Source organism: Monodelphis domestica, chromosome 1, assembly GCF_027887165.1.
Source record: "Monodelphis domestica isolate mMonDom1 chromosome 1, mMonDom1.pri, whole genome shotgun sequence".
NCBI classification, from domain to species: domain Eukaryota; kingdom Metazoa; phylum Chordata; class Mammalia; order Didelphimorphia; family Didelphidae; genus Monodelphis; species Monodelphis domestica.
This window is the reverse complement of record NC_077227.1, coordinates 396575040-396597472: the sequence shown is the minus strand read 5'-3', so window position 1 is coordinate 396597472 and position 22433 is coordinate 396575040. Positions and strand designations below refer to the sequence as shown.

Genomic DNA, 22433 nt, shown 5'->3' with positions numbered 1-22433 from the left:
TAAAATTTAAAGATATTTTATTTTCCCAATTACATGTAATAACAAATTTCAACATGTGTTTTCTGAAATCAAAAGATCCAAATTGTCTCTCTCCCTTCCTTCCCTCTTCCCTCTCAGAGATGGTGAGTAATTTGATCTGGATTATTACCATGCAAAACACACTTCCATGTTGGTCTTTGTCATAGGAGAATACTCATATAAAACCCAAACCCCCAAATAATACCATAAATAAATTAATGTGGAAGATAGTATGTTTTGATGTGCATCTGACTCCAACAGTTCTTTCCCTAGAGAGGGATAGCATTCTTTGTCCTAAGACCTTCAGAATTGTCCCAGATCATTGTATTGCTGAGAGTAGCTCAGTCTTTCACAGTTGATCATTGTACAATATTGCTGTTACTGTGTACAATGTTCTCCTGGTTCTGCTTATTTCACTTTGCATCAGTCCATGTATGTCTTTCCAACTTTTTCTAAAATCATCTTGCTTGTCATTTCTTATGGCCCAATAGTATTCCATCACCAACATGTACCATAATTTGTTCAGCTTCCCTCCAGGGATATCTAAATGCCTGTTAGTATTGCCATGGGAAGTGTGGCCATGATGACCTCAAATCTATGGCCCAAAACACCCTCTTGATGCCCTGGTGCCAGGAAAACATGTATTTTCCTAGTTATTCAAAACTTGAGAAACATGTTTAATTCTTCCTTCTCCTCCTTCTTCCAGTTTCACCAGACACTGAAACCTGACAATTCTTTCTTTGTAATACCTTTCAGGTTCATCCCCTTTTCTCTCTGCTCTGGCACAATGGCTTCTCACACTGAGCCTGCCATGTTGACTGTCCTTCAATAGGTCAGCCAGACTGATCTGGCTTTCACCATCATGTCACTCCCCTCTCAAATGAGATGAGTCGCTCCTTCACCTGCCCCTAGCCTTCCTAGACAATCTTCAATATAACTCCCTTCGGTGCCGTCCACAGGTATACTTGTCCCTGCTTCTATAATTTGACCCCATTCACATTGGTTCTCTTCTACCTAGAATGTTTTCCCAGTCCTGTGCCTGCCACCTTATGTAAATCCTATTCATATTTTAAGACCAGCTGAAATATAATCCCCTACTTAAAACCTCCCACCGATCTCCCTTGTCTTCTAAACTCTCAGCAAAAGTATTAAGTGCTCATATGTCCATGGCAATTAGAGTTTATAGTTTTGTCCCCAGCCCTATGAAATAGGTAAGTTGGACAAGGATTGTTAGCAATAGATTTAGAACAGGAAGGTATCTCCTCAATCTTTATTTAGAGACTCAGAGAAGTTGTGGCCTATCCGTGGTCAAACAGTCAGTGTAAGCATCAAGATTTGAACTCAGATCTCCACTATCCCAAACTGCCTCTCAGCATACATTTCCAACCATCATTAGTATTCAACTAAGTCTTTAAAGACAAACAATTTGCACTGTTTGTCTTCATTTCTGGGGTCTCTTAACCTCCTTTGCTAAACTATAGATTCCTCAAAGGGAAGGATCATACATGTCATACATTTCTTCAGTTTTCCCTAACACATTTAACATAGTATTGAGCTCAAAAAAAGGAACTAAAATTTTTTTTCTTTTTATTGGTAATAACCCTGAGAGAGAGGGTGGGGGTGGGTTGGGCAGGATTAGGATTATTTTCTCTATTACAGAGGTGAAGAAACTGAATCTAGCCCAACACCTCTTATTTGGACCTCTAGTCTCATCTAGCTCAACCTAGTCCAAGACTTCCCATGTGGACCTCTAGTCCCATTTTGCTCAGTCTGGTTCAATGCTTCCCATTTCCAATTTTGCCCATAGAGGAAAAGGGATGTGCCCAAGGTCATAAGGAGAGCCAGGAGAAGATCATGGATTAGAATTTAGATCTTTCCTGGTTTTCTAGAGGAGTCCCAGGATCATCGATCTGGAACTGGAAAGTCCCTTAGATAATATCTAGGTCAAAGACCTCTTTTTATAGAGAAAATGGAGCCAGAGAGGATAAGCAACTTGCCCAAGGTCACATAGGTGGTAAGTGGCAGGGCCAGGATTCAAATCCAGCTCTATAGCATTCTCTCCATTGTGCCACACTGCCTCAAGAGCCATAGAACTGGGCCTAGAGAGCCTCTGTATGTTATAGATATCTTTCTCCATCCCCTAAATAGTACTCACTTTGGTAACATGGGTAGTAGTGGAAGTGGATAAGGTTTCAGCAGTGGCTCCATAGGCGCCAGCGAGGACGTCTTTCCCAATGATCTGCAGATGACACAAGCCCCACCCCATTCCCAGGCATTAGGTGGAGGAGATGAGGATGTTGGGAAAGAGTAGGTGTGCAATGGGAGAGGTGGGTGTATACCCATTGGGACTGGTGATCATTGCAATTTGAGGAATGTACTATGGCACCAACTTTGAGAACTAATAGGTAAAAAAGTACAAAAGATTAAAAAAATACTAAAAGGTAAAAGAAGAGAAGGAGCCCTAGAGTGTCTTCCCCTCTGCCCCTAACCCAACCAGGAAAAGGGACAAAGAGTAAAGAATGAGCTGGGCGGTGCCCTCTCTCTATTAGAGCTAGCCACTAGTCCTCCATCTGGGCACAGGCTTAATGAAAACGCAGCATCCTAAAATTGTAGAATAGTTAGATTGCCTACTGCAACACTATTTCAGGGGTCAGAAAATAAATGCAGAGAAGTTGCTTGACTTATTCAAGAGGTGAGACCAGAACCAAAGTCTCCTGGCTTCTACTTGAGGACTTTTCTTGATACATATCAAGGACATGCCCCTAAAGCCATGAAGGCAGAGGCATGACACCCTGAGCAGGATGGCTGTGCTTAGATTTGGGGCACAATTTCATGAAGGATCATGTCCAAAGGAGAATAACTGGCATAGTCAAGAACTCTGAGATGCCACCTAGTGTGAATAATTAAAGGAACTGGAATGTTTAGCCTGGAAAAGAGAAGGCCAGGGATGGAAAGGAAAAGAGAGAGGGTGAGAAGAGCCACAGTCTTCAAGTATTTGAAAAGAAATTAGACTTGTTCTACTTGGCCCTAGAAGCCAGAACTAGGAGCAATGGAGGGAAATTATACAAAGGCATAAATTTTGCCTCAACATAAGGGAAAACATTTCTCATGGATAGATGTATAGGAAACCTGAAATGATCCTGACTCCAGAAATGACTCTAGTAACTTGCACTGGTGATCCACCCCACTCCCCAAGAATTTGGAAGGCTTGGGGAAACCACAGAACTGGATGGAATATGGAGCACTTACCGGAGAAAGGGAACGGATTTCTGTTGCCACCGTCTGCGGGCCTGGAATCATGGCTGTTGCCCCCTTCCCAGACTTCAGACTGTTCTCCTTGAAAAATGACAACACTTAGTTCTCCAGGGCTTGCCAGGTCCAAGGGGAGAATGCAAGCACCCAGAGGCCCTCCCCCTGGGAACTGGGGCTCTATAGTGTAGAAGCACTCCTATAGTCACAGTTTCTTATTAATTACTAATTAACAAATAATTAATAAGTAGTAGTGATAGTAATGAATCTCCGGGGAATATGATACAGTTCACTCATTCATCATTCAGCAAGTTTTTATTAATCACCAACCATGTGCCAGGGATTGTCCTAAATGCTGGGGATTAAAGGAAATTATATTTTCCTGGAGGAACATATATGCCTGACAAATCAAAGCAAAACATATACCAACTAAACAGAAAATAATTTGGAGGGGCAGCTAGGTGGCTCAGTAATAGAAAGCCAGGCCTGGAGGCAGGAGGTCCTGGGTTCAAATCTGACCTTAGATACTTCATAGCCATTAGATCCTGGGCAAGTCACTTAGCCCCACTATTCTTCTGTTGAAATGTTCAAATGAAATGTATTTATAAACTTTATGAAAACTGTAGTCACTTTACAAAAGGCCAAGCATAAAGAGGAGATATGAGAGCACACTTCTTGGAGAGGATCCACAATTGCTGCCCATTGCATGGTTTCAAACTTTTTCAATGAATTGGTCAGTTAAGCTACTTTTTCCCCCTTTTTTTAATCATTTAAGAAATTTCATTTGTTATATGGGAAGGCCCTCCAGAAGGTGGAAGGAAAGAGATACTGGGGAAAACTATGATGATGTAAAATCCAAAATGTATCCAAAAAACTGTTTTTTAGCAAGAATGCTATGAAAATGCCAGGGTTCTTGTTTTACTGTTATTATTCAGCACAATGAAACTGTATTCTGGGTACATCAAACCACTCAACTCAAAGATTCACTCCTGGAGACTGGATTTTTCTGACCAAGTCACAATCAGAGGATTTAGGAAGAGGGCCTACAGCAAGGAACATAATGCCTGATCTGGCAAGGAACTTAAAGAACATTTACTTGAACTCCCTTAAAGATGAGGAAAATTAGGTAGGAAAGAGGGAAGGGGGAGGATTTGCCCAAGGTCATATATGTAGTATGTAGAAAGTAAATTCAGACACCATCAGAACACAGCTTTCTGGCCAGTCTCCCTACCACCAGTCTTTCCCCACTCTAGCCCATCATCCACTCAGCTATTAAAGTCATCTTAAAACTCAGGTTTAACCATGCCACCCCTTACTTAATAAACCCCAGTGGTTCCCTACCTCTAGAAATAAATGCTCTGGCATTTAAAGTCCCTCATCATCTGGCCCCCTCCTACCTTTCCAGTCTTTTTATACGTTACACCCACCCAGACACCCACCTCAGTCCTGCCATATAGTCTAGTCTCCTTGCTGTGCCTTGAACAAGACATCTCAGCTTCCAGTTCCAGAGATTTTCTCTGATTTTTCCCCATGCCTGGAATTCTCTCTTTTATCACCTCTGCCTCCCAGCTTAAACCCTACTTTCTACATAATTCCAAGGCCTTTCCTCTGCTTGTAAAAAATAGACTCGAATACAGGACTACAATCCCCACAAGCCTTTGCTCCACTTCCCCAAAATGCTTTGTAATCTCACAGGAATTCTGAGGTGGGCTGAGATCGAGGAAGGATTTAAACTGGTGGCAAAGGTTTTTGGGGCTCTCTTTTTTGGACTTCTGTTTTGGAGCAGATGCATCTCTTCTGTGATGTGAGGTTATCTGGCCTAGGCACACGTTTTTTCTTATTCTGTATTTTCTTTAATCTTTAACCTTTAATAAACCTCTAAAAAATATAATACTCCTTGCAGAGAGAAACTAATTTCTACCTGCCTCAGTCTCCCCATATTCCCTAAATTTTAATCGTTACAGATGGTGACCACTAGATTGGATGAGAACTTCTCAAATTTTTTAGCCTAGATAATGATTTTTTTAAAGCCAAATTTCTCCAAGATGCTCTTTAGAAAACTATCTTGATCAGCTCCTGCCTGCGGCCCTCTCCTGCTCCTGCTCCTGCAGCCTCTCACCTGGTGCCCAAGCTCCTGGCCCTGCTTGTCTTTTTTTTTTTTACCCTCCCAAAGCTGTTGATCAGCTCCTGCCTGCCTGCCGCCTCGGCCCTGCTTGTCTGCACTCTGGCTCTGGCCCCGGTCCAGGGGACTTTCTCTCGTTCACCTGGCCCACCTGATTCAACCAAGATTATAATCACCTGATGACCTGCCTGCCCAACAAACCCAGATCCTTGGTGGGTAACAAAAGGGGGGTTGGGGTGGGGGGGTGTATTGACTCCATGTGGGTGGCCTGGGCTCCACATGGATTGGGGCAGGAGGAGGTATCAGAGCAGGGGAGAGAAAAAAGGGAGAGGAGAAGAAACAGACTTTTCAAACAGACTTTTAAGCAATGGGCTGTTTAAAAGGATACCTTTTGACTATTCTGGTAATTTCATTGACTTCACCTGCATGTCAGGGAGCAGACTCAGCCCAAAGATTCAACTTTAACTTTGAAGGGGCAGCTGGGTGGCCCAGCGAACTGATGGCCAGGCCTAAAGACATTCGGTCCTGGGTTAAAATCTGGCCTCAGATACTTCCCAGCTGTGGGACGCTGGAAGGGTCCTTTGAACCCCATTGCCTAGCCCTTACCACTCTGCCTTCGGACAATAGGCATTTAAATGGATAAGAACCCAAGGAACTTTGAAGAGACTAAAGGCTATATTCTAAGGCATTTCAGACTCCAATGGTTTATAAAAATCTCTGTATTCTATTGCATTTTTTGTTATGGTTTAACTTTGTGATTTTAAGTTCATATATTACTGGATTCAATATTATTCTGCTTGAACTGAAGGTTGATTGAATTTATTTTGAATGTACTTTCAATTTATCCTGTGATATAATTGGTTTATACATATTTTGTATGTTGTCTTCCTCATTAGTCTGTGATCCCCATCTTGGTCTTCCCAGTGCTTAACACAACATAGTGGGCACTTTTCAATTGCTCTTAAGTCATTTTTCAATCATGTCTGACTCTCCATGACCCCATTTGGAGTTTTCTTGGCAAAGGTACCAGAGTGGTTTGCTATTTCGTTTTTCAGTTCATTTGACAGATGAAGACAAGAGGCACCCTGAGGCTGGCCCACCACCAGTTTTTGGGATAGCCTGAGAACTAAGAGACAGATTTGGCCCACAGCAGTACTTTACTGATCCCTGGAGACTCAACTATCCACATGAGAAAATTGAATTGAAGAAACATTTAGAAAGCACCTATTCTGTGCCAGGCACCATGCTATGTTTTATAAATATTATCTCATTTTTCCCTCTATGTTAAGTGACTTGCCCAGGGTCACACAGTTAGTAAGTCTCTGGGGCCAGATATGAACCCAGGAAAATGAGGCTTCCTAACTCTAGGTCCAGTACTTTGTCCATTGAGTGGCCTGGCTACCTAGTAGGCATTTAATAGTTTCCTGACTGACTGCAATGATGAGGACTCAAACAGGTGTTTCAGATTAAGCTTTAGTTGCATAGAAAGTTTGGCCTGTCAGAAGCACCCACTCTCCAGGCACCTTGGCTCGTCAGAGTCCCCACCCTATACCCACAAGAGGAGGAGCCCGAGATACCCGAGGCCCAGAGCCATGAATCTACCAAAGCTCCGCCCATTCCAGAGCCTCAGGGTTTGACAACCTGCACTACAAGGGGGGAATCAAGAAGGGGGAATTGAGAAGCACATGTCTGGCAGTGCCTGCCATCCCGTCCCCTTCACCTCCACCAGAGACCGCAGGAAGGGGCTAAGTCAGCTTACCAAGGTGGTGCAGGTGGTTTCTGTGGTGACAGAGTGGGAAGTAGTTGTTGTCTCTTTCCCCCCAGGTGTGCCCCCATCCACCTGCTGACAAGAGAAAAGTTTAGGGGATACTCTAACTGGAAATACAGACACGAGCAAAGATTCATGATGAAATCGTAGGAAAGCTGGAAGGGAATCCCCCACTCCCTCCCCTTTACTGGCACTGGAGCAAGCCCATTTGAGATATGGCTGGTATGTGAAATTTCCCAAGAGCAGGGACCAGGGGGAAGGGCAGCTCACTTGGGTTGTATCCACTGCAGAGATTCTAGACTGTAATGCGGCCTCAGGCTCAATCTTCTTTCTGATGGCCAAGCTGCTGACAGTCATTGTTTCCGTTTTCACAGGCTGGGGGGGTTAAAAGGAAGGGTGGCAGTTTTCAGTAACTGGCCCAGAATAGGGCTCCACAACCTGCTAGTCGCTATGGATCATGGTGGATCATTGGCCTCCAGGATGTGGTAGCACTGAATGCTGTCCGGAAGGCCAGCCCACCTTGGGAAACAACCCACGGCTCCAGCAGAGATGACTCCCTCATCCTCAGACAAGCATATGGGTTCAAGGAGGAGATAGGAAAATGTACCTCCCACCCATCTTTGGAGAGGTCAGGGACTATTGGTGTAGAATCCTACACATATCAGACTAGCTTGATATGTTGATTAGTTTTCAGGTGTTCCCTCCTTCCCTTCTTTAAAAAATAAAAACAAAAGAAGGGATGACTCAACAGGAAGGGGAAAAGGGAGAGAGAGAGTAGGAAATATAGGTGATTTAAAAACAAAGAGTTAATAATGTTTTTTTGTTAGATCACCATGTTATTTCCCATGTAATAACTCCACAAGAGTGGAAGATTTATGTTATTTCCATTTAACAGAAATGGAAACTGAATTAAAGGACAGCTATGCCATGGCCACATAGCTAAGAAATTTCCAAGTCAGGACCTGAAACCAGGTCTCCTAACGCCACAATGATTCTCAAAGGGCTCAGTGGGAAACAGTAAATACAGAGCCCAGACACAAACCTGTCCTGGGTATTACAGAATGCATTAGAATGTCTCAGAATAATATGATAGGCCTCTGGAGAAAACTGAATGGGGATAGAAAGGAATACCCTTTTTTTTTCAGTGGCATATGGCACCTACACAGAATGTCTTAGAATCTCAGAGCTGAGAGTTCCAAGAAACCAGTTGGTATTATCATCTTATTCTGAGGTCCAAGGAAGTGCTGGTAGCTTGGAATCTTGTGAAGAACACTGGGGAGGAAGGGGCATGGAAAAAGAGGTCAAAGGTCCTGGACTGGACCTCCACCTCTGCTACTTACTATTTGTGTGACCTTTTCTGGGCCTGAGTTTTCTCCTCTGTAAAATGAAGAGTTTGGACTAGATGATTTCTAAATTTCTTTCCTGCTCTAGATTCTATGATCCTACTGCAGGATCACAAAGGGAATCAATGGCAAAGCCAGACCTGGATGCCAGATCCTCTTGATGCCTCTTACCTCTACCCCACATTCAGGGCTCTGTCTATGTTATACGGTCTCCTATTTGTTTATATGATCCATATTAAAGCTGCTGAAACTCAGAAGGACCTTGGAGATCATTTAATTCAGCTGTCTCCTTTGAGTGGATCATGGGATCACAGATTTAGAGTTACAAAGGATCTTAGATAATGATCATCATAATATTAATAATAATATCTAGCATTTATACAGTGTTCTAAGGTTTTCAAAGTGCCCTACAAATATCACCTCATTTTATTCTCATAACAACCCTGGAAAATAGGTGCTATTATTATTTCTATTTTATAATTTTATAATGAGGAAACTGAGATGGGCAGAGGCTAATTTGCCCAGGATCACACAGCTAATCACATCTGAGGCAAAATTTGAATTCAGGTCTTCTTGACTCCAGGTCCAGTGCTCTATCCACTAGAGATTAACTTGTCCAACCAACTCATTCATTTTACAGTCAGGAAACTGAGGTTCCTAGAAGGGAAAGGATCTGTCCAAGGTCTCCTTGCCTAATGCCTAATGCCCCACCCTGTCCTTAGCCTCCTCTGCATATCATTAGCTAGGATACTCCTAAGCTCTAAAACTGTACCCATCCCCAAATTCCCCCAGTCCCATACTAAGGCTCTTCCCTTTGCAAAACATGCTTAAAAAAAAAAAAAACCAATGGGCTTAAATACCAAAGGCAGTGAGACTGCTGAACAACCCAGGGAACCCAAGAAATCCAAGGCCTAAAGGGTCGGTCACCACTGAGTTTCTCAGCCATCACTTTCAGGAAGCCTATCCTGATGAACCTCCCCTCCACATTCCTTTATTTAGCCCTCCTGTACTTCATCTGTACCAAATTACTTTGCAGTTTCCCAGAATGTTTTGTGGTTTAGCCCCCCTGCTAGACCATGAGCTCTTCCCCTATTACCCTTCAGAATTTAATTTATTAATGAGCTCACAGTAGCTACTAGCCAGCAGAGAAATAATTATGGAGAGTGCAACCCAGGTTAGAAAGCGAAGACGAAACCATTCAGAACTTTTCCAGCACCTCCCTCCCATCACCTCCAGCCCCAGTACACCTACTCTACTCTTTTTTTCTAGAATAACATCTTGTCCATTGGCGCAGTGCTTTATGGTTACAAAACACTTTATGTGTGCCATCCCCTTTAATCCCCAAATCCACTCCATGACAGGCAAAGTAGGAATTTAGGGGGAGGGACCAGGGAAGCAGACCTTGGACTTCCTAGGTATAGAGAAGAATTCTCTCTCACAACACAGATAAGCAACTCTGATAACATCATCTTAGAGAGTAGCCTGGGATACTGAGAGGTTGTGATTTTGCCAACTGCCTCATAGCAAACATGTGCTAGAGAAAGAACTTGAACCCACGTCTTCCTGACTCTGAAGCTGGCTTTCTCCAAAGCTATCCTTCTACCCTTGATGCCATGCTTTCTTCCTCATTTTATAGAGGAGGCAGAGACTCAGAAAAGCCATAAAGACTTGCCCAAAGTGGCAGAAGTAGGGCTAGGTGGAACTCAGATCCTTCAATCCTGAACCCAGGGCTTATTCGTATTCTGCTATGCCATCCATTGTCTTTCCCCCAAATCTTTATCCAAGAGCTAAAAACAAAGTCCATTCTCCAAAAAGTCTCTTCTTGAGTTGTCTTCTCCAGCCCAGGACCACATGAGTTTTGGACATGGTCTAACAAGATTCCAGGTCCTGTAATAGACATGCTTGGTTGTTTGTCTTTTTTCTATTGGTTTGTTTTTGTTTTTTAATTTGCTGTTTTATTTCCACTCTCTTCCCCCCAATTATATGTAAAAACAATTTTTAACATTAAAAAAATATAACCCCCAAATAATTCTCTCTTTCCCTCCCCTCCCCCTCACTGGGATGGGGAACAATCTGATATAGATTTTACATGGGCACTCGTGTAACATTCTTCCATACTGATCCTTTTGTGGAAGAAAATTCAAACCAAAACAATAAAGTGAAATGGAGTATGCTTTGGGCTCAGGAATGCTTGTTGATGGACACCATGATCGACAGAGAGCTTTGGCTGAGAAACCCTTACCCTCCCCACCAATCCAGCCATGCTCAAACCTGTGTTGTCAAGATCAGTGCAATAGAGTGAAACAACAGGGAGTTAGTGTGGCATTCTTTACAAGCCTTTGACTCAACAAACATGCTAACACAAACCCATGCAGTGGAGGGGGCTGGGGACAGTCATGCAGCACAGAGCAATGCCCCAAGAGGAAGAGGCAACTCTGGGCTGTGCAGCCATCTCCAGTGGCCCCAGGGAACATGCAGTACCAAGACAGGGGTCGTGGCGAGACAGAAAGAGGACTCGTGATGGACATGGGTGCTCATGGCTCCCCACCATACCTCAAAGTGGGGCATGTCAGGGGCAGGGCAGACCCCTCGTTCTGAAGCTTCACTGGCTGCCTTCGAGTCATCATCCTGGCTGGGGGCTGCTTTGTCAAGGTCCCGTGGGAATATGGGCCCTTCGGCCTCTGAGTCGCTCCGATCTCGGTCCAGTTCAGGCAGACTACGGGAGAAGTCCTCAAAGGCGGTGCCATGGTAGTCTCCAATCACTGTGAAGTCCACCTCTGCCTCCAGGCTGGATGTGGAGCTGACTGTGATGCTGGAACACTTGCGTTCGATGGCTAGGTGGTTGTCTTTCAGGAAGACTGAGTCCCGCTCCTGGTCTTGGTCCTCATCTCCTGGGTCGCTCTCTGGGGCCCTGGGACGTGGGGGTTTGACTTTCTCTTCTGAGCCCTCCCTTAGCCCTGCTCTCTAAACACCAGGTGAAAGCCAAGGAACACAGGGGAGAGAGACAAAAATCAAGAGGGTGAATATCAGAGCATACGTGAATGTTCAAAAGATGGAGATTGGTTGTAGGGAATTAATCATCCCAAGAAAGTGTCATTGAAATCACAATGCAAGCCAAGAAAATCATAACCTTCCCAAGAGCTCCTTGGAAGAGCTGCAAATTCCTGCTCAGGCATTTAAGGCAGAAGCAAATTTAAAGCAAACAGCCCAGCCTGTACATCCACCCTGGACGAGAGGCTATGTCCAAGGTTTGGCTCTTGGAGCTCATTAGAAGCAGTTTTGTGCAAGGGACATGGACGGCAGCTCAGATGCCAGGCCCTGACATGAAGTAAGTCCAGTGTTGCAAAACGGCAAAGGAATCCGCAGGAAGGGAGGAGGCAAGGAGGCTAGAGCCAGCTCTAAGTAACAGAGAGGAAGCAAATTTTGACTTGTCAATTCTACTGAACCCATCGTGGAGTATGGGATGCTACTGCTCACCATGCATTAGCACACAATCTCTTTAACTGCTTCCTCCTTGGGGCAGGTACCCTTCTTTTCTACTCTAGGCATGAAGCAAAATGAAGCTTGAGTACCTTTGGGTGAGAGCCACAAGGAGAATTAGGTGCACTGCCAAGCTTGACCCTCAGTCCCCTTGGAGGGTGGAGACCACGGGTCATCAGTGTAATTGACAAGCACAGTGCAACAATAGGCCACCCCTGCCTATCGGACATACCTCTCAACTGGCCCAACCCATTAGAGGCTAAAGTCTACACAGACAGTTCTACCTGGCTTCATTTCCTTCTATTCCAAGAATGCTTTTAGAGAATAAAAATAACAACAAAACATTTCTGGTTGATTTGGTCTTGGAGGTTCCAAATTCTGCCCAAAGGTACAGTCTCTTCAGAGATTTGGGGTTGTCAAGAGCACCCTGCAAATTGGGCTGGATGGACCAACTGAGACCCTGTCTATGAAGTTTCTGCAAGGTTGAGAGGTATGAGAGATCTGATTCCAAGCTGGTGACAGGCAGACAGGAGCAGGCGAGCCTTGGCTAAAGCATATACAGTCCTGCCCCAGTAAAGGGAGTAGGCAGAGTGGGGATGAATGGCAGAGACCTGGGCAGCCTGGGGCCCAGATGAATGGCTTTCCTCCTTCGGAGCAACTTTAACTGCTGAGCCTGACAAGTCCTTCTCTTCCCGAACTGGTTCCCGAGTTTTGCTCTGAATTAGAGAAAAGGGTTAGTCTTAAGGAGGCAGAAAGGGAACTTGACATTGAGCTGGGGCAGCAATTGGATGGGTAGAGACTGCAGGACAATCAACTTGTCCCAGGTAGGAGGAGATGGGAGCAGGGGCAGGAGGAGAGGGGATGATCATTAAACAAGCCAAGCAGGACAGAAGGAACATGATAAAGCAAGGAGTGCTACAATGACGATGGGTCATGGTTGGTGGCAAGACCAGCCTGCCTCAGCTCCAGGCTAGGAAGATTGTGCCTATGCCAGTAGCTGTTGTATTTCTGGCCTGACCAAAGAGAGGATATCATTGGGGATACTGTCTGTGTTCAGGTATAAGCTCATGGAAAACAAGAAAAACCGAGGTGGTCAGGCAACCCCTGCTCTTGGTCATGGATGTGAGGCTATAGGAACATGCTCCCAGAAGAAGCACAAAAGCATGCAGTCAGTTTCCATGGAGGGGGTAGGGAGGAGCAAGGTGTTGGAGGAGAGAGGGATTCATATGGCTGGTTACCCTGGCTTCTGCCAATGTGGCCTCGGAGCCAGAATCCACAGGTGCCTGTGTCAGCTCCTCATCCCTTTTCTGGTATAATTCAGTGGCAACGAGCACAGCCCTGATGGGATCTACAGATGTTCCAGGTGTATCCATGAAGTGGCCAGTATCTGATGCTGAACCAGTAAGCTCTGTGCCTTTGGGGCTAGAGCTATTACTCGGGGGGTGAGGTTGAACAAAACCTAGCTCCAAGAGTTTGTTACGCTGCTGCTCCACCTGGCCTGGGAAGGGTTCAGATGATTGCTCACTTGGAAGAGCCCTGGAATCACCTATACTTGCCCAGAAGTTATCTTCACCATGAGTGTCACCTCGTTCAAATATCTTAATTTTATTGGCCACAGAGGTCTTGCTAATGTCTTCTTGGGAGCCCTCATGACCACTAGCTTGGAAAGATATCCCCTGCTTGGGTTCCCTTCCCAAGGTAGTGAGCACCAGGTCTCCTGGCTCTGTTGGCTTGGCTCCACCTTTGGGTTTCCCATTGACAATGGGCAGTTCCTCTGTGTTAGCTCCCTCAGAGACTGCTGTGTCCTTGGTTCCCAGACCTCCCTTTGAAAAACGGAAAGTCTTTGGAAAGACAATGGGAAGTTCTGTGTCAGAGGGCCCATCATTGGACTGCTGCTCTTGCTTTTGCAGCAGTGGGTCTGCATGAACTTCCCAAGCTGCCAGGACCTCAGAGTTCTCTGGAGAAGCCAGGGCAGAGTCTTTCATTATGATCCCTTCCATCTGAAGAAATACTGTAGATGCTTTTTTTTCATTCAGTTCAAGGTCTCCTTCTAGAGCTTGAAATAATCTTCTCTCTTGGAGTAGAAAATGGCCCTCCTTTTGTCTGTTTGATTTATTCACACCTCCTTGTGGGACCCTCTTTGGAAGTATAGCAGCTCCTGGATCTGGATCTCTGTTTGGGAACTCATTTCCTTCTCCTTTACTGGGTGAGTGCTTGTTGAATCCATCTAGGGGGCTCTCTTGAGCCTTTTCTATAGAATTGCCTGTCTCAGGCATTTCTTCCTCTATGTATTTGTCACTTGTTGGGTCAAGAAACTCCTCTTTCCTCTCAAAGGAGCTCTTCTCATTGCTAGATGGTCTGTGACTTAGGGGTGTTTTCTTACTCAGCTGTTCTAGAAGAACCTTGAGTTCATCCAATCCTACATCTATTGTTGGGGGCTCATCGCCTTCTGAGGACATACCAGTATTGCTGCCAACAATTGGGACTGCTTGGTCTAAAGAATTAAGCTCAGGGGCCACTGTTGACTCATCTTCCAATTCCAGTTGGCCTTTCCCATCTTCCTTGATGGGGCCCAGATTTGCTACCTTCCTGTCTTCAGTGACAAAGGAAGCTAGTTCTTCTTGTTCTTTATCTGCAAAACTTAAGTAGAAACTCCTTTCTGCTGGAGAGGTTTCTGTCTCATCACTAGAATCTGCTCTGGTTGAGTCCCCTAGAGATGCTTTCATTCCTTCCTTCTCTGAGGCTGGAGATTCAGAGCAAAGGTCCCCAGGTTTCATCCCAGGTACCTCTTGTGGAGCCACTGCCCCTGTTGCTGAAAGTTGTCTGCAGGCCTGAAATTCTTCAAGTTCCTTCCTGAGTTCTGATTTTCCCTTGAGTTGACTGGCTGAGACTCTGTATTCCTCAACAGTTACCTCTCCACCACTGAGCTTGGGCTGAGAGATGTCTGGGATTTTCTCCTCTGATGTCTGTCCAGCCAAGAGTGAAGGTTTTTCTGGGACTTCTTGAACCCACACACCATCTTCCCACACAGACTCAAAGTCCTCAGGACTTGCAATCATCCTTCCTCTCTGGCAGGTCTCCCCTTGTCCCTTCATTCTGACCAGTTCTTCGGTGGCCACTTCAACTCTGAACTTATCCACCCGGACATCCACTTTGGAGACCCCCTTGCTGGAGAGGTCATCTGATGGGGCTGTGGTTGGGGGCTCCTCTGGCTGGGTGGTGCTAAGGTTCCTGAACATAAGCTCTTCAGGCTGAGAGCACTCTCTTTCTATAAACACCCAGTGCTCCGAACCCTGCATTTCAATTGGAGCAAGAAAAGTTAGCATAGGGTTCCAAACAGAGCCTCTTCCTTCCAGTCAGCTAAAGAAAAAAATCAATGCAACCCAAGGGTAGATCATTGCACTGCCCTCATGATAACCAAGGGGTAGGGCACTGAAAGGAAAGAGAAATAGTCCCAACCAGTGGCCTTCTTGTGCCTTCTACTGAAGACTTCCTTTCATTACTACTTCTCCCAAACTCTATGAAATGGGACAGGGCAATAGTATCCAGCCTTTTAGGTAGGGAAACTGATGATTATTGGAAAGGATCTTAGCTCTCTAGTCTGGTCCTGATTTAAGTCTAATCTTGATTTTATAAGATGGGGAAAAAAATGACTCAGAAAGGTTAAAAGATTTTTCCAAGGTGTTATAGCTTGTTAGGGCAGAATCAGAACTGGATCTCCTTATCTCCTGATTCCTGGGCCTTGGGGTTCTTTAATTATAACAATAATAATAGCTAACAATAATATAGGCAACAGACAACATACTAAATGTTTTACAAATATTGTCTCATTATCTCATTTGGTCCTCACCATGGGAAGGATCCCTCACCTGGGAAGTAGGTACTATTATTTTCCTAATTTTACTAACAAGGAAACTGAGGCAAACAGAAGTGCAGTGACTTGCCCATGGTCCCACAGCTAGTAAATTATGGATTTGAACTCTGGTCTTTCTGACTTCAGATCAGGGTTCTATTCATTTCACCACCTAGTTGCCCCTGTCTTTGTACTATTCGAAGTGCTGAGAAGTCAAGGTCATAAAGAAAATCAGTAGAAGAATTCTAATGAGAAATAAGTCCTGTGCCCTCATCACCAGGACACATTACATCTTTCTGTACTGATGTAGGCCAGGAAACAGTGGCCAGGGACTTCTAGATTTTAAGCAAAATTAAACTCAATGAATGTAGCTTTTTGACAAGTCAGATTGTTTTCATACTTGATGCAAAATCTTAAAACCACACTTGGTTCTTGACTCAGTTTACCTTCCCTTTTCACTTTTTGCTTGGGAGAATGTGGTTCACTTTTGCCTATAATCTCTTACCTTCCTGTAGCACCTGAGCCCACACCTACTCTATTCGGAGAGAAGAGCCCTAGTGAATCCTTTGTGCCTGTGAAATAGAGAGGAGGCAGCCCATTGGCAAAGCCTTCAATGTAGTCTCCCAACAGGAGTGAGAATGATCAATCCCTCCTGCAGCAGACTATGCCTCTCTTCACACCTTGTAGTCCTTAGTTTGACCTTGCGAGCTATCAGAGATATGGTAGAGATAGATCCAAAGATTTTAAAAACAGTATAATCTTTGCACCGTAAGAAGTGATGAGCTGGCTAAGGGAAAAAAAAGCACTTCGTAAGAACTACACAGGAACAGTGAAATGAGCAGAACCAAGAGAATATTATACACACCTACAGAATTAATGCTGAAGGAATAAAATGTGAATAATCCTTCCAGAAAGTGAACTGAAAGGGAAAACATGAAAGACCTAATTTGTATGAATGTGTCCGTCTCCCAGATGATACCTTCTTTGATGCCAGGAGGGTGGGAAGAGGTTGGGACACTTGTGGATAATATATATATATATACACACACACACATATATATAGTGACACACCTGCATTGGTAAACTAAACTCTAGGAAAGATGGTAGACTATTCATGAAACACTGGCTGAAAGATCTGCCTTAATCACAAATTCAGAGTCAAGTTGGGAGGAAGGCATCCTAAGCCTACGAACCTGTCATTTTCGTGAGATCCCTTGAGCAAAGGATTAGAAAGTTCAATCACAGAGACACTAGCTGTCCATTGCCCAAAGGGACACAGCTGGAGACCAAGATGAATTGGGCAGTTTTGTTCTGGATGAAATGGTATTAGACTCAAAAGGGTCAATCCCTTGGGAAGGAACAGTACAGCCCCACAAAGGGCAAACATCAGCGTAGGTGAAGAAAGAAGAATATGTTATAATTGGGTCCTGCTGAGGGTTGGCAAGGTGCTTCTCAGAGAATTTAGTCAGAAATGCTTATATCTCAGTCAGTCTCTCTTTGGCACCATGGAGGCTCAAGAGATGGCCCTATTCCCCATCCCCTTCTTGTTCTGCTGTAGTCTGATCTTGTTGGATAGACTAGGTTTTTAATAGTAGATCTTGTGGGGGAGGAAGAACACTGAAAGGAAAGGGAGGGGGTCCTGAATAAGACTGAATTAGGGAGATGTGACCCCAGGCCTACACCCAGGCAACAGAAGCCAGCACACAATATGTGGAGAACATGCTGCCCCTCACCATGGAAGAATCCTGGATTGGTTTATATGAATGGCCTGACTCATTCCCCTGCACCTAAGCTCATCCCATGCTTTGTTCTCATCACCAGCTAGGGAAGTAGCTCCTTTAAATAGAAGATCATATCACTAAGGCCACTCCAGAAAAAGACTCCAACACTCGGACAGGAAAATGGAAGCAAGGATTCCAAAATCCTGATATAGATAATGCACATAGTAGGCAGGGCACTGGAACTGGGAGACAGGGAGACCTGAGTTCAAGCCCTGCCTCATATATTTCTTAGCTATATAACTCTAAGTAAGTCATTTAACTTCTTTTTGCTTCAGTTTCTTTAGCTGTAAAACGAGGAGAGGTTGGACTTGATGGACTCCAAGTTCCTTCTAGCTCAAAAGTATCTGGTCCAACCTTAACAAAGCAGGAATGTTCTAAGATTTCTGAAAGGTGGTCTTCCAACTCATACACAAAGACTTCTAGTGATGAAGAATTCATTACTTCCTCATCTTAGCTACTAAAATCATTAGTTCTCACTGTTAGAAAATTTTTCCTTACACTGAGCTGAAAAGTACAACTTTTACTCACTGCTCCTAATTCTCCCCCAACCACCCCTACTCGTGGCCAAGTAAAATGAAGGTCAAATCCCTCCTGCACATGACAGCTCTTCAGTGATTGAAGGAAGCTATCTTGTCTCTTCTCAGTCTTCCCCAGGCTAAATAGAATAGTCAAAAGGAACGATGAGGCTAACTAGAAAATGGATCAGGATCTAACAAATCCTGAAGGGAACAAAATGAAGGTCCCAGGAGATTCCTGAGGCACCAGCAAGAAAGAAAAGCCTGTTTCTGCATCCCCACTTCTCTAGGGTTTGCCTCTTCCCGTGGATGAACCAAGAGCTCTTCCTTTTGTCTGTTGGGAGTGAGGAGGGTACTGCAATCTGTTTTTGACAATGAATAATGCTACCCCTGCTGACCCATCCCTAATGCAGGGTTTGGGCACTGGGCCACTGGCCAAGAGGAGCACATCTTATAAGGAAGTGTCCTGCTACTCTATTCCACTGGAAATGCAACCCACAGGGAGCCCAGTAGCCAAGCCCAGGAATCAGGATTAGACAGCAAAGAATGGGAGGAAAGGGATACCCAAGTCTTCTTGACCTCAGGCATGGAAGCCCAACCGATTCACTGTCTGATTGGGTAGGGGAATGGTATAGAAGGGTACTACTCTTCCATCAGGGAATCTGATAGGCACTAAAGGAATTCAACCTAGACCAGAGCTAGAGAAGGAAAGGGGAAAAGAAGTACTATCATTCCCCAGAGTCTCCTGAAATTAAGACAAGTCCTTGAGGACTGTGGCCATCCCAGCACCCCAATGCTCTCAGTTTTGAGCAAGTCCTGCCTGTTTTGACCAGTCTCTGGTAAAGAAATCCTGTCTGCTCCCTCAGTCCCTCCTAGAAGTCAATCTGCCCTCTTCGGGGATGGGACATTCAAGCTGCCCTCTCCTCACAGACCAGACTTGAAAGCTTTCGCTTCCTCTCTGGACACTGGCTGAGAAGAGTGGCACCCTCCCCAGATGTGTACATGGACCAGTCCCCCCACCCATCACGCCTGAGGGGTTGACAGATGAGTGAAGAGGCCCCTGGAGAAATGGAAAGTCCCCCAGGGGGCAGAGAATGGACAGTAACCTCAGGAGATGATGCAAGACTTTTCTGGGTGAATGACTCCAAGCCTAAGGCAATTCTTGGCTCCAGCTGGGAGGTGTCCTCTGTTCTCTGGCTCTGCAGGGGAGGAAGGTCCAGGGCCCAGGCAGAGGGAGAGCAGGGGTACAGGGAAAGGGAAGAGGGAAGAGAAAGAGAGAAAAAGACGGACATACATACATTCCATGAACAGTTAGCCTTTCCTTACACGGCCTTGGTTCAAATCCAACGTTATAAAGCGTCTTGTGTGTAAGGTCCAGGGAAGGCTATTCATAGCTGCCATTTACACAATACTTTAAGGTTCACAAGCAAAATACTTTAAATCTTTACTCTATTTGATCCTTACAACAACTTTGTGAGATAGGAACTTCTTAGGTATTATTATCTCCATTTTATAAATGAGGAAGGTAAAGCTCAGACAGGAAGAATAATAATAACACCTTATATTTACCTAAGACTTTAGGTTTGCAAAGTGCTTTACATAAATTATTGTATTTTAGTTTTACATCATCCCTGGGAGGTAGGTACTATTATTATACCCATTTTACAGATAAGGAAGTGAAGTTAAATGACTTCCCCATTACGACTGGTGTCAAAGACAGATTTGTCAAGCCCAAATATTTCCTGACTCCATTCTATCCATTAAATCACATTGCCCCTTTGAATGGAGCAGGAAAAGACCTTGAGCAGGAGGGAGCTGAGGAGAGAGGAAGCCAGAGCTCCTAGTCCATCCCCATAAGTGATCCATAGGGTTTGGTTACCTGAGATAGAAATCCTTATAAAGGTCCCAAAGGCTGCACCTGATACCTGTTAGGATGGCTCCAAGATCAAAGATTACATGCACATTTCAGGTAGCTTTATTCCTGTTCAAGTATTACAAATGGACAGATCTCTTTCAAAAGGTTTTCCTCAGTGGCTGTATGTGTTTGTATTTGGGTATACACAAAATTGGCTTCATGACAGTTCAGTTATCACTCAGACCCAGTTAAGAGTTCAGGAAATGAACTCAGTTCCTTCCATTTTGATTTCCTATCCTTGCTTCTTCCTCATGGACCACCAGAATTGGGGACCATGAGATCATGACTGTGGGTAGATTCCAGAGTCGAGGACCCTGAAACCCCAGGATGCTCTCTTTCTAAATTTACCCTCTGGAGACCCTTCAAATGCTAGCAGGTTCCCTGGATCCACTTTGTAGAATGCCCACTGCCATCTGAGATGCTACCTCTCTATAACTCAGCTATACTGTCCTTCTTTCTCCCAATCCTCCACTTTTAGCAACTTAAGCGTCTCACAGGTACTCCCCCTGGTTGAGGATAAGGAAGCAAATTTCTTGCCTTCCTGTCAAAGGATGTTTGGTTCTCAGGAGATGGTCAAGGCTGAGGGCAGCGTCTATTCCCTGCTTCAGGATTTTTAAAAGTTTATCATTATACATATTTGAGCAGTTCCCATCACAGCCTCAGCCCCACTCCCATAATCCCTGAGGGGACAAGGCTGCTGCCGACAGGCTATCTCAAGAGTGGGAGCCAGAACCAAGTCTGGACACCAAGCCTTGCCCAGCACTGAGAACACAGTGCCACGGCTGACTGAAATAGCTGTCACTGACAGCAGGGGAGACGCGGGTGTGACAACCAGTCCAGATGCCACTTCACTGTTCATACCTCCAGGACCAGACTTGCAATCAAATCAGTCATGAGTGCCTTCACAGGAACAGCTCCCATACCACCACCTAGTCAACCCCTTTGCTCAAGAAGCCTGTCTGATAGAAGTACGAAGCACCGCTGAGAAGGGTTCAGGACTACCTAACTCTTACAATGTTGACTCTAAACATTAGGGTTTCCCTCTTGGCTGAGAAAACCCTCTGAACATTCCAAGCTACATTAGGAACTTCTCACAGTGCTTTACACATTAAACTGTATACCCTGAATGTATTTATCCCTTTGGCCTACATTACTCCATTTAGGGGAAGCTTTACTCTCTGCTATTCAAGCAAGGATAGCAAATTCTCCATAATCTGGCATAATAATACCAACTCACATTTCTCTAGTCCTTTATACTTTACAAATCTCTTTTCAATCATTCATTCACTTATTTAGTTAGAAATCCTTACCTTCTGTCTTATAATTGATGTTATGGATTCCAAGGCAAAAGAGTGGTGAGGGCTAGGCAAATGGTATTATGTGACTTGCCCAGAGTCACACAGCTAGGAAGTGTCTGAGGCCACATTTGAACCCAGGACCTCCCAACTCTGAGTATGGTCCACTGAGTTACCTAGCTACCACTACAAATCACTCTTCTCACAACCACTCAAGTAATTTGTCCAAATTGCTACCACTTTCCAAATGGGGAAACCAAGGCCTAGAGAGAGGAAGGGTCTTTCCCAAGATCAAAGGTGGGATTTAATCCCTGATATTCAAACTTCCAGTCCAATAGTCTGTTGAGGTTGTAAAATGCTGAGTTAATGTAAAATTCTGGTTAATAAGTACCACATATCCCATATGTAGGTCAGAAATCTTTAAGGCATTAAAAGAGATATATAAAATTTGTACTAAATCTAGATGCAGCATAATTTAATCTTCTTCCAGCTATTTAGAAACCTTCATATGTAAGAAAGACTCATCACACAGCTAGGGAGACAGTATACTATAATGGATAGGACTTTGGAATGGAATTAGAAAGCTAAAACTAAACATTAGTTGACCTTGGGCAAGTCTCTTCATCTGAGCCTCAGGTTTCAAATTTGTACTATGCAAGGACTGTTATGATATATAATAATGATGATGGCTATAAAGAGCTATACAAATGTGAGCTGTTATTATTTAGGATTATTGAATGTCAACAATGGTCAGATAGTGGTACTTAGTAATCCTGCCAAATTTTAGAAAGTTTCTTTTGCATAACAAACCAGTAACTGTTTTTAGAATTTTTTATAGAAAGCGCTTAGAATGCTACCTTGAAGTTAAAAGCATGGGGTATAAAATCCTACTTTTTCTCATTTCCAATAGAGAAATTTATACCTGTACCCAAAAAACATTAGGAGATGTGGGTAATTTCCCACCTCACAGACTTGTAGCACATTCTTATTAGCTATTTTTGTCATGATTTTTAACAAATATAGGCATCAAGAGTTTAATGGATATGATAGTTAACAGAGATTTCTTGCTAGTAGAATGCTGAACAATAGAGAAT

General features: G+C 44.3%; 1 protein-coding gene across 50 annotated transcripts in view; it reads right to left on the bottom strand.

Annotated features, from left to right (window-relative positions):
• EPB41L1 (erythrocyte membrane protein band 4.1 like 1) overlaps positions 1–22433 on the bottom strand; it is a 113820-nt gene that overhangs the window by 11725 nt on the left and 79662 nt on the right. For 8 of the 50 annotated variants that reach the window (XM_056811818.1, XM_016427555.2, XM_056811832.1 and 5 more), the window contains 5 exons: positions 11054–11464; positions 7428–7532; positions 7149–7229; positions 3268–3354; positions 2174–2257 (listed from right to left, as the gene is read on the bottom strand). In XM_056811818.1, coding sequence (XP_056667796.1) covers positions 2174–2257; positions 3268–3354; positions 7149–7229; positions 7428–7532; positions 11054–11464 — 768 coding nt within the window. Of the gene's footprint in view, positions 1–2173; positions 2258–3267; positions 3355–7148; positions 7233–7427; positions 7533–11053; positions 11465–12591; positions 12697–13218; positions 15274–19235; positions 19329–22433 lie in introns of all 50 variants that reach the window. The other 42 variants (XM_056811833.1, XM_056811816.1, XM_056811822.1 and 39 more) reach the window with 13 other exon arrangements.